General features: G+C 47.1%; 1 protein-coding gene across 1 annotated transcript in view; it reads right to left on the bottom strand.

The window, feature by feature from the left end:
- AFF3 (ALF transcription elongation factor 3) overlaps positions 1 to 8,624 on the bottom strand; it is a 327,221-nt gene extending 318,597 nt beyond the window's left edge. The window contains exon 1 of the mRNA XM_054190585.1: positions 8,572 to 8,624. Coding sequence (XP_054046560.1) covers positions 8,572 to 8,624 — 53 coding nt within the window. The remainder of the gene's footprint in view (positions 1 to 8,571) is intronic.
- Positions 8,625 to 12,239: the final 3,615 nt, after the last annotated feature.

The following is a 12,239-nucleotide window of genomic DNA, read 5'->3' as shown; positions in this document are numbered from 1 at the left end:
ATGTTGCAGAATTGACTGTACTAAAAGGCCAGGGTCACCTTAAGCCACATATACTGGAAATATGTACCTTTTTTCTACCGATGCTATGGTTTTGGAACAGATTTTCATCATCAGTGGCAGTGACAAAAAACTCAAACCCTTGACACATTTTATGATAGAGCCTGACCGGGTTTTGAAGGTATTGAGTCTTTCTTAGAAAGAGGTTCATTTGTCTGGGAGAGCAGCAGTATGACTCAACGACTCGGTGTGACCTAGAAGAAATGTAAGGCCTTGTGGTCCTTTTGGACCCACTTAGACAGTGAAAGGGGTCTTGATCCACAAGCTAGCTGCAAGCACACTGGTACGTCCAAGCCCGCAAGGCCACATGGCGATGCTAACTCGGACCAGTTGGGATCATGGTGGTTTTCTTGCAGGGAGCCTGAGTAAACGGACTAGCACACAATCACCTTTTGTACTAAGAAATTCCTGACAGTCTTCGAGCCTAACCGCAAACAAAGCACATTGTAACATTAATTTACTCTTTAAACTGGCGACATTTAGTTAACTCAAGGTCATCATCCTGCAGAAAATGTTACACTCTCCTTGCCAAACACAAATGAAGAAATGCACACTTAGCTTTTATTGTTACTTTGTCCTTTAAAAACAGTTGATGACATGACAGGTTCCCTCCCTGACTACTTCAGAAACAAAAAATGTGAAAAAGTGTCTTCTGTTGGATGCATATCAATATAATTATCTTCTCAAAAGTATCTCTGTCAACAAACTCTGTTAATTTTTTCTGGACTGAGGTTCAACTATTTACCGCAGTTGCTGTTCAAAGACAAAGGAGCGCAAAAACATCAAAATTACATCCTTCCCTCCTAAAATTGACACACCTGAGTGATGAACCCTCCTGGTCAATCAGAAAAGGTCAATGACGGAAAGAACAACTTTCTCTTGGGGCATTGCTAGAGGTAGACACCACTTAGAAACGTCAGAACAAAAGCTAAACCCCCACAGAGGAGGTTTAGGATATCTGCCAACACCCGTACATCAGAAAAGGCTCCCCAAAACCTCTACAGTGACCAAAGCAAAAAAGGCAAGGATAGAAAAAGGGAGATGGATGGTAGGAGAGACCACTGCTGGGGTGGCTTCTGAATCTGAACCCTGCAAATGCATACTTCACCAGTGCTTTTTTCCTCCTGATCCATTGGTCTGTTGTATTTGCATTTTTCATACCACCACAAGTCATCATCATACCCTGGCAACTAAACTGTCCCATCACGGCAACACATGGACTAGGAAGGCCATCAGTTTCTCCCTGATGGATTTCAAAAGTGATACATGCAATAAGAAGTGATCACAGCTCAAAGTAATCAAAACATACTCAGTGTAAGAAGATACCACCTTCATCCTTCTATTCGTCCACTCCTGTCATTCAGTCAAACAAGGCTGAGCCACAAAGGCCTCTTTCTTTGGTCTGAAACATGTGAAAACAACCACACGGAAAGACTGGGTTACATTAAGATGTTGTGCAGCTTTGTCAGATACAACCCTCTTGTTTTTAGTTTTAAGTACTTACAGTTGTGGATCATCTTTATTGAGAAACAAAACATAGCAACAAAAAGCTTCTTAGCAAAGATTTCTGGTCCCTTCTGCATAATTTTAAGTGTTTCCTGACTGCTGAGACCACCACTGCTGCATTGGAACTAATTTATTTTTTAAAAAATACATAAAGGTTCTCTGAGGATAAGTTTAAATTGCATTCCTACTGTCATATTTCCCAAGATACACCCATATCCAGGTCCTTGGTACATGCAGGCAGGTTAAAATCTTCCTAAGAGGATAAAACACAGTCAACTTACTAACGTGTACTTTTTGTTTGCTTAAAATATTGGGAAAGCTGAGATACCAAGCTGTAAGAGAAGAACACAGGTAGGTATATTATGCATTTTTACCTTTGAAAAGACATAGAAAATGCTTAGCACAGAATATTAGTAATTGCCATCGTGTGCATTTAACTGCTGATACAGTTCATTCGCTCCTTCTCCTAAATGTAAATTCGTAGTTACCCACAAATTATTCAGAAATTATATAGATTACTACCTGGGTATTAAACTACAAGTGTCTGGTTTTGCTCTCCTGGGGCCTCAGGCAGCACCAGCAAGCATAACCGGTGTCTAAACAATGATTTTAAGAGACAGAAACCCAGTGCGGAGCCCCCCGGGCAATGATGCGAACACGGTGGGTTTGGCCAGAGCAAGGACCAGGGGAGGCTCCCCGGGAGCCGCCAGGCAGCGAATCCGGCCCCCAGCAGCGGCACTGAAACGGCAATTCCTCTTCCCCAGCAGGGCAGGGTTTACGAAGAGATAGTTTTCTTCAAAACCAAGGAAGCTTGGTTACAGCTTTCCATTTTCCTCCTGTCAGTTGTTCACAAAGACCTTGTGTTTTTCCACCGGAATCAGCCTTACAGCTGACCGGCCCGCATACAAACAAATTTCACCTGGGTTTCCTCGAAAATACTGTTGTTTTGAAATCTCATTTTGGGACGACGTCACTTCAAAGTTCCAACTTGATCAGTCTGCTAGATGACACACCATCCCACACAGAATTTAACCAGCCTCCCTGCTCTCTCGCTGTACACAATATCGGGTTTTCTTCATTTCTAATGATTTTATTACTCCTATTGTTAATAAAGTTACAATCTGAGTTTAAAGTATCTCTGAACATACACTGCAAATAGTTGCTGGAACTCTTTTTCCCTATGATTTGTTGTTTCCTAGTCACAAATATGACGCAAATGGATTAATTTGTTATATGAGGTTAAAAACCTTGCAATTAAACAGTTGCTTTCTCTAATGAGAGTGTTGTGGAGTTGAGTATGATATTATTCCTATTGTATGGATGACAAGATGTTCCCACAGCCAATATTTCTTCTGTGTCTTTTTTAATTATTATTATTTTGCTTAATGGCCTATATTTCTCTTCCATTAGGTTTAAGAAACCTGGTATTTTCCTTGAAATATTCAGATAGAATTGGAAATGCCACATGTACCTCATGGCCTCTTCTTTTCCAATAACCTAGTAGAGTTTCTGCCTTGACTTCTGATGGAAAACATACCCAGAGGAACACAAATCTACAAGCCTGAGCGTTAGGAGAAAGCCCAAAGGGCTGTTCTCCCCCTGCACCACCCAACTGGCCGCGGGCGCTCAAACAGTCCTCAGGGGGCAGGAGAGATGAAAGCACCCTCGCCGTCCTACTCATGCATCAAAATTTCACGCATCAGACAAAAACGAAGCAGGTGGTTAAAAAAAAAAATAAATCAATATTCTTTAGAAAAGCGACTGAGTACCGCAAATCAGAGATGACGGGCCAGATCTTCATCTGCTATAAACTGGCAAAGCCTCTGGACTCGGTGGAGACGTAAACCAAATGAGGAGAATGTGGTACATTACGTCCAGCAAACGAGCACTCACATGGCATGACAGATGTATTTTTAAAATATTCTTATTCAGCTGATGTTTATAAAGTATTATGACAACAAAAAGCCTGCTCTTCTTATTATTTATAATGTTTAGCACACACAATTTGTTCAGTCCTCTAAGAAAAAAAAACACTCAAACAATCAAAGTAATTCTTGACCAAAAGGGCTTCCAGCCTAAAAAACAGGCATCAGGAAAAGAGAACCTGCTGTGAAAGCAGGAGAAGGAAACAGTCTATAGTTATTACTTGTGTCATGGTTGGCTCACAACTTGTAATCATCACAGAAAGAGCAAATTTTTAGATGGGATCTCAATGAGGGGAAGGTGGTAACTGTGAGTTGACACTGGGAGTAAGGCAGAGTGGGAAACACCACGAAGACAGAAATAAGGAGGAAACAAATGGAATTTCAAGCATTACTGGTAGAAAAAAGCCAAGAGATGAAAGGAACGAAATAAGGGACAAAGTCCAAGACACAGGCTGATGTAGAGTTGTAAAGGAAATGGGAGATAAAGGAAGACAAGGACTTAATTTTTTGTGAGAGGGAGGTATCGTTGCCATGTATTGTCTTAAAAAGAGTAAGCTGGTCCAGCCTCTACCCCTACTGAGAGAACGGTCGGAGTGACCCCTCTCCCCCTAGAACAGCTGCTTGCTGTTATCTGAAAATAAGCATCTTCATTTTCTGCTTTGACTGAAGAAGCATTTGTAGAATCGGCTTTCTAAAATTGTCTTCAGTAAACACCGCACAACGTGAGAAAAAAATCTTGACTCACGCAAACATAAAATGTAGTGACTAAAAGCTAGACAACTTGGGTTCAAGAAGTTACAAAAGGTTCATTTATAAAACTGCTGGATGTCTGGCCGCTTTTTGTTAATAGCAACTTCCAAACAAAACTCTCATTGACTTCAAATGGAGCAGGAACAGACCCAAAGATAGCAAATGAACTGGTAATTCAATACATGGTCTGTAAAACACACTGGGCCACCTTACACTGTGGCATTTGATATTGATCTCAACTTGGAAGCTATACAGCTATACATTTTTTACATGACTATCCAACCCCTACAAAACTGATGCTAACTCAAAATATCCAGAAGTATCACATGAGTCCCAAACAAACACATTAGGTACTTGGCTTCTTTTACCTAAACAAACACTGGTTTGTTTGTGGCTAACGAACATATTACACTCAAAATTATTTTTCTTGTTTGGTACAACACAGTAAGTGCTTTAATAAATCTGCTAATTGTTTTTAACGAACGGGAAAAAAACTCAGCCTCCGCATGTATCTTGCATTAGCACGTGAGGAGAGCCTTTACCGAGTGGGTCTTCATCAGGGCTATCGCTGTGCCTAAACCTAAGCACAGAGTCAAGGACCTGGCTGAGTTTTGCTCTAGATTTGTTAATTAAGGCAAATAACAACACAAATGCCTATAATGCAGAACTAGTCCTGGCACTCCAATTAGGACCTTTGGTCTGCTCATTCACTGCTTTCTGCCGTGTGTAGTATGTTTTCTGCTGTACAAGAGGCATATAAACCACCTCTAACTGAGATTTTTGATCTCTTTTTGTCTGGTGTAAATAAATACAAAGCTATAAAGCACTGGAGAATCCACATCCTCAAGCCTGGACTGGTAAAACTGTACAAATAAATGCACAGAGAAAGAAAAACAGGAGACGGGGCTGTGCTTCAAAGTCGTTAGTGCTGTGTTTGGGATAACTGCGTTAGTCAGCGGTAACGACACCTTGAGTTAGTTGGGCTGATCATCCCAAAACCTTCCAGAAAAAGCTTACCAAATGGGCACGAGTTTTGTTTATGCCACAGACTGGTACTTTTTCTTAAAATTTCTATTTGAGTTTGTACTCAGCTTACGCTACTTGAATTATAGTACACTTCTGGGAAGAAGAAGTGTTATTGGCATCAATACAGCCTGGAAAAACTACTGTTTAGTAGAAAACAGCTAACAACATTCTCCCATTGCAGTTTACTAGTTAAATACTGTCTTACAGCCACGACACGAAATATTATTACATTTTCTGTGCTACAGCAAAGTAAAAGAGATAGCACATATTAATTCGGAGAGCAAATTCATTAATAGTATAAAAGTAACAATCAATGAGAATTGATTAGCATGTTGCTGTTCATCTGGAAATCCCTTTTCATACCCTTTTGATTTTCCAAGAACGTACCAAATTTAAAAAAAGCACTTTAGAACAGCACATTAATATTTAATTATGGCACTTTTAAGCAAAACGTTCACCAGATACTGCAAAAAGTGGATTTTCAGTCATAAATTAAGTGCGCAAATTGCCATTATGACTACATTCAAAAGAATAAAGGACAACATTCATTCTCGCTGCAGAGAAAATTAAGTCTCTTAAGTGTTGCTCTTTGCCATGAAGTACTTCCTATCTACGTGGTACGTTTTATTTCCCTTTTTGGCAACAACTGCACTCCTCTGAAGGCATCCTGACAAGCCTTTGGAGCTTAAAAATAACATACCAGCTTTGTTTTGGTCAGCTTAGTACATTATCCAAATCAGGTTTCTTGAAAACGTCCGTAACTTGCCCATCGACGGGGCGATGGGAGACTGACCCGGGACCCTCTGCGCAGCCGCTGCAGCAACCGAGGCACCACCAGCCATCACGACTGACTTCGGAAGCTTTCACTAAGTGCAAGTGAGTGTTTTTATTTAATACTGCTCATACGACTTTTCAAAACGACTATTCCAAACCATTTGCCAAAACAGCTGCTTCGTGAAAGCGTCCAGCCCGTGATCTCAGACACTCCAAGCCAAAGCCAGTCAGTGAAACCCAGTGCCCCAAAAGGATGCAAAGAGGCAACAGCCGGCACCTGCAAACCCCCTGCTCCCCCGATGGGCTCCACTTAAAGCAGGTGTGACCCCCTCGCTGGGCATTTGGGGGTTCAACCCCTACAGGGGGGGTGAAAGTTTAGCAACGACTGCAGGCCTGCCACTCTGCAACGGCTTTCAATGTGTTATTTGAAGCCCTTCTGTCGAACCTGCCTTCTAAACTGCAACAACTACAGAGGCAAGCAAACAACACGATCTATGAAACCACAAGATCGCTTGTAACGCAGATACAGGCGTTTTTAAGTGGGTTAATTTTGCTGGAAAATGGTTGATGTCTTTTTGGACCCACGCAGGAGCTTCATGCCGACCACAGTCATTAGAAAGCAGCTCCACAGCAGTCGAAAAACGTGCTAAAAAGGTTATGAAAAGGAGCAATTGCCAGACACAGCCTAAAGCCCAGGTTTTCCAGAGTTACATTGTTAGCTTTTCAAATTCAATATTAACTCCAATAGCCAGCTTGCAGAAGAGACTAATGAACACCACGCTTTTGCTGTAAAAAGAAAATTCCCCCAAAGTTTGCCTTCATTCAAGGAGAAAGGGAAAAGCATTCAAATGTGTGAAAGTATTATTTCTCCTGTTCTTGTTTAATGGAAGAAAACATGCAATTTGATTGTAAAGATGTGCGTATGGACTGAAAACTTAAAATTGGGCCAGAGATAAATGTTATGGTTTGGATATAAACTGAACATTGGTATTTATAATTGAAACGAGGACATAACCTTAACTTGTGTCACAGGCAGAAACACTGTAATTAAAAACTTTTATGGGGCAGTAACTAATTTTGCATTATATGCGCTCTTTAAAGTTCCCATAGCAATATAAAAGTTTTATTAGGCTGGACGTTATCAACATCCGCATTTCTAAGCGCCCCCCTCACACAGCGCAAGCCGTTCCCACCATCCTGAGGTCTCGGGGAAGAGGCGGCTCAACTAATGGGACCGGCTGGTCCGGCTGCGATTTTGTTACACCTGCCACCGAAGAGATAAGCCGGCGCTGCCAAACGCGCGCCCTACTGACAGAAGACACAGATCGCCTAACGTGTTATAAAATAAATTAAAATTAAAATAAAAAAAAAAATACCGTTAACTGATTTCAGGCCAAAAAAAAAAAAAAAGAAGTAATCTCAGCTCCCCAAAAACTACCCATCTCACCGGCCGGACGCACAAACTGACATCGCTGCCCCCGGCTGATGGCAGCATCGCACCCAGGGCTTAAGCGCACCCAGCCCCCGACGGGGAGCACATCCCAGACGGGCGCCCACGCCGCCCCCCGGGACCGAGCCGTGCCGGGCCGTGCCGGAGGCACGTCCCGGCACGGCTCGGTCCCGGTGGGCGGCGAGGGCGCCCGCAGCAAACTCCGAGGACTTGGCAGAGGCAGGGTTTTTGGGGAGAGTGATGCGAGGGGGGAGGGCAGCGCTTCCCACCTCCAGCCGCTAATGACATTTCTAGAAATTGGTTTCCCCTCCTCCCTGGCAGCCCCGCAGCCGCCGCCGGGGCGAGAAAGGGACGGGGGTGCGCAGGGGGAGGTCAAGGGCATGTAATTTGGGGGGGGGGGAGGGGTAATAAAAGCGGCCCCGGAGAGGGGTGGGGAGGGAGGAGGGGGTGTGTGAAAGGGGTGTGCAGGAGGGATGGGGGGCGGGGGGGGTGAGGTCCGGGAGAGCAGCCCGGGGTGCCAGTGGCGGATGAGCAGGGGGGATAATTTGGGGGGTGCAGGAGACCCCCCAGCCAAACACAATATTCACCTCTCGGACCGACTCTGGCAGCCAGGAGAGGGGGGCAACCTTCTCTCTTGCCCCTCCCGGGCCAGCAATGCCGGGAGAGCAAGTGGCAGGGGAGATACCTCCCCGGGGCACTGCACCCTCTCTTGCTAACGCGCAGCCCCCCGCTAGTTATTGCCCCACCCCACATCCCCCCCCCCCCCCGAGACAGTGCATCCCCCCCTTATCGCACACCCGCTGTTACTGCACCCCCAATTCATTGCACCCCTCCGGGTAAGCGCACACCCGAGGCGAATTATTCCACACCCCGAATTATTGCACATCCCCCGGTTATCGCAACAACCCCCGTTATAGCACTCCCCGCTTACAGCGCCCTACGCGGAGATCCGGAACCAATTCCCCCCCGACACACACACACACACACACACACACACATCCCCCACCTCCAGTGCCTGTTCCAGGGGTGGGGGGGGGTGGGTGGAGGGGGGTCGGGAGGGGGGAGGCAGAGGCACCCACTCACCAGAGAGAGTCGAGGTCCCACTCCTGCAGGAGAGCTAAGTCGAAGCTGTCCATGGTGGAGCGATGTCAGCGCCGCCGCGCTGCAACCGCACGGCGTCCGGGGCGCATCTTAACTGCACCGCGGGCAGGGCGAGGGCGCGGAGCAACACCCCCCTCGTCCGCCGCCGCCGCCGCCGCGGGTGGGGACGGACACCCCCCGTCACCACCTTCCCCCTCCTCCGCTTCCCCTCAAAAAAAAAAAAGCAAACACCACCACCACCCCCCCCCCCCCCGCAAAAATATAATAATAATAAATCACGGCTCGTTTGCAAGCGGCGCGGCGCGGCTCGGCTCGGCTCGGCTCGGCTCGGCTCGGCCGCCGCCGCCGCGCTCCGCTCCCGCCCCGCTCCGCTCCCCCCGCGCCTCCCCCCTGCGCGCCGGCAGCGCGGCCGAGGCGGCGCCCGCGCAGCCCCCGCGCAGCGCCCGCCCGGCGCGGGGTTGGGGGGGGGGGGGGGAAGGGTCGGGGGGGGGGGCGGTCCCAGCCCGCCCCACGGGGGGGAGTTGGTGGGAACTTGCAGCGGCCGAAGTTGGGTTTGGGGCTTCCCCCACACCCCCGCACCCCTCCTTCCTCCTCCTTCTCCTCCTCCTTCACGCGTGGTCCCTGCCCCTCGGCCGGGTGACCTCGGGTGGGCAGCTCACGCGTGGGGAAGAGCGGGATGGAGAAACTGGGACAGGTTTGTGGTGGGACAAGGCCGTGTCCCCGGTGCCGGCAGCCCGGGGTGCCAGCGTGGGCTCTCCCTGCCCCACGGGGCCGGCGGCCTTTCAGCAGTTCAGGCGTGGGGTCTGGCGCTGGGTTAATTGTGGTTTTGCACCGATTCCTCTTTAGATGTGCCATAAGCTGCACCTGTGCAAATCCCAGCTCCTGCGGGCTCCATCTACGCACTGGTCCACCCAGATCTGCACAGCAGGTGAAAGGTCCCTGGAATGGGTGAAGCCTTTAAAAAGGAGTGATCTCTGGTTAAAAATAAAAGTACCACTCGTCAGGGCTTGCCCACCCAAAGAGAGTGAAACGCCTCGCACTGTCCAGCCTGCGTGAAAGCACTGGCTGTCATATCTGGCTGGCCAGGGGAGGCAGGCTCTCCTGATTTGTAGTTGCTGAATCACATTAAGAGAGGTTAACGCACATTAAATACTTTCCAGAATATTGGGCTTTTCGGCTAAGCAGTGAGTAGCTGCCAGAGAAGTGCCATGTCATCGCAGACGGGGAAAAGAAATGTGCAAATTCCCTGATGAAAAGAGGGGGCTACTCATGTGATGGTGCCAATGCATATATCCACGGGGCGATCCCACGCTGGGAGATTCTCGCTCTTGGAGACCAACCCAACCCAGCTTGCCGCTGGGCTAGTGGCACCCCGACCTGTTTGTAGCCCCGACAGCCAAGAGCAGTGCACGGGCTCAAGTGTTTATGCAGATTTCTGGGATGGTTTTGTGGCCGTATGTTATTTGTTCCCGAGTTAGTTTGATTTAATTTAGAGTTGGTACACCCTGCACAAACTGCGGCCACACCTTTGACTGCAGGGTAGGCAGACTCCAAGCGAAAGGTTTGAAAACCAGTCGGTTTGTTCATGCAGCTCCTGGCAAGTCTTCTGAAAATCCCGAGCCACTCCAGAGCTGCTTCTCTTCCCTTGCACAGCCAAGGTGGTGCTGCCTCCTACTGCCAGAAGTCCCCCGACCCTGTGGATGTGGCGCATCTTCAGCCTGGAGGGACCCACGGCAGCCGGCTCCTGCCAGGTCTGTCTCCTCGCCTTCCCCAGAGGGAGGGAGAAGGATGTATCCTGGGTCAGGAAGGCTTGCGGCACCCTCTGTCTAACCAGAGCAAATGAAGATGAAAATGAAAAAAATCAGTCCAGTTCAGATGCCAGGTTTGGTCCGGTATTAATGGACACATAAAACCACAGGAAAACAGCCTTTTCTGTCAGCTGGGGTAAAGCTCAGCGCGGCTGAAGGTTGAGCCTGCAAAGCAGGTAACGTTCGCAACAAATATACTACTTATGTGTGAAGGAGTGAAGGGCAGCATATTTACACTGACCTTTTTAAGCCACGGCCTGCGCTGCCTCACTCTTCTTATTTTAAGGGGAGATTTTGCAACCCACATTGCAGTATGGCCCTGCTTCTTTCCCCGGGTCCCAGTTTACACAGTGATTTGCAGAAGTGCTTAAATCACCCTTGAAATGGTACATACGGCAGGGGAGGCTTAGGCTGTCTTTGTGGACTAAATCACTAGAGAGGTAGACCCCCTTTACATCAGCGCTGGAGCTGACTGTAGGTCATTCTGTAAAGCGCGAGCTGGGCTGCGATGCTCACAAGTGGCAGCTCACAAACGCGTGGAAACGGGGAAGTGAAATTCTGTAGACTAAATTCATCATCCAAACTGAGATCAATACCAAAAGTAAACAAACAGCATGAACAGCAGTGAGTGAATTAAATTTCAAACAGTAATACATAATGATAGCAACATAGGCAGTATGTTTTATGTTTTTAATATGTTTTAAAACATGAGTTTGTTGCGGTTTTTTTTTTTCATTTCTTGCATGTATATTGTTATTGTGGTGTTCTTTTCTTTCCCATCATGGCCATGATTCTCTCCTCACGCGGAGCAGAGAACGTCAAGACTAATTGCGTTGAAATTAATGTCAATTGAAAATCTCAACAGCTTTGGTTAGCTGCCAGGTGCTGCAAGTTTCCCCTTTCCTCCTCTGGCCTTGATGGCGTTTTTGAAACTCCTTGTATGTGAGACCTCACCTACAGGTTAACCTCCCACCCCTGATTTTTCCTTCCTCTGTGATGTGCCCAGCCGGGCAGGCTTGTGGCTTCGCTGCGCTCCTCTGCCAACAGAGAGACTGTGCATTCACCGCGGTCGCTCCCTGTGGCCGGAGCATCCTCCGTGCTCCACGGTCCCACTCAGATCCTTTCCGCTCGCCAGCCATCGAACAGCAACCTCACCTGCTGCTTTCTTACTTAAAAATGTTCCATGGTTTGCTCGTAACCGTAACGTACAATAAATTAACGCGGACTGTTTAGGAGGAGTTCAGGCCTGTGCCTGAAGGAACTCCTTCCATGCTCCCTGTTGCAACCCACGGCTTCCCCGCAGCCGCCGGTTCCCCCCTGTCATCCCTTGCTGTGTGACTTGTCAACATATTTTCAGCTCCTGTAGGGAGTGAAGTCTGCCTCTTTAGGAAGGCATGGCATTATATAAATAAAAATATGTCGTGTGCTATCTAATCCTGCTCACTGTACATATATTTTTAGTGATTCGTGTAGACATTACTTGCCCCCTCATTGTGCTCTTTCCTCTTTTAACAACTCTTCATTAAGAATAAGCAAGCAACTGTGCCCAGTCAAGCACACTTTCGAAGAGCTGAAGACCTGGGAACAATATGTAATTCAAATCCATTACATAAAGAATGCATGTAACAAGAAAGCTGAACATCATTTTAAAAGTTGACATTTCCCACTTCTCAGACTCTCTGTCTTGAGTGTGGCATAGCAACTGCCTGAGGAAGAGTAAAGATAATTTTAATGCAACATAAAATATGGGGGAGGTGAGAAATACTACATTCTTAGTCAACATCCTCTATGCAAAATATCGCCATAGTATCTCTTTGGCATAACCTACCTTTAAAACATGTA

This window comes from Rissa tridactyla, chromosome 1, assembly GCF_028500815.1.
Source record: "Rissa tridactyla isolate bRisTri1 chromosome 1, bRisTri1.patW.cur.20221130, whole genome shotgun sequence".
In the NCBI taxonomy this organism is placed as follows: Eukaryota; Metazoa; Chordata; class Aves; order Charadriiformes; family Laridae; genus Rissa; species Rissa tridactyla.
The sequence above is the reverse complement of the archived record's forward strand: the minus strand, read 5'-3'. Positions and strand labels throughout refer to the sequence as shown.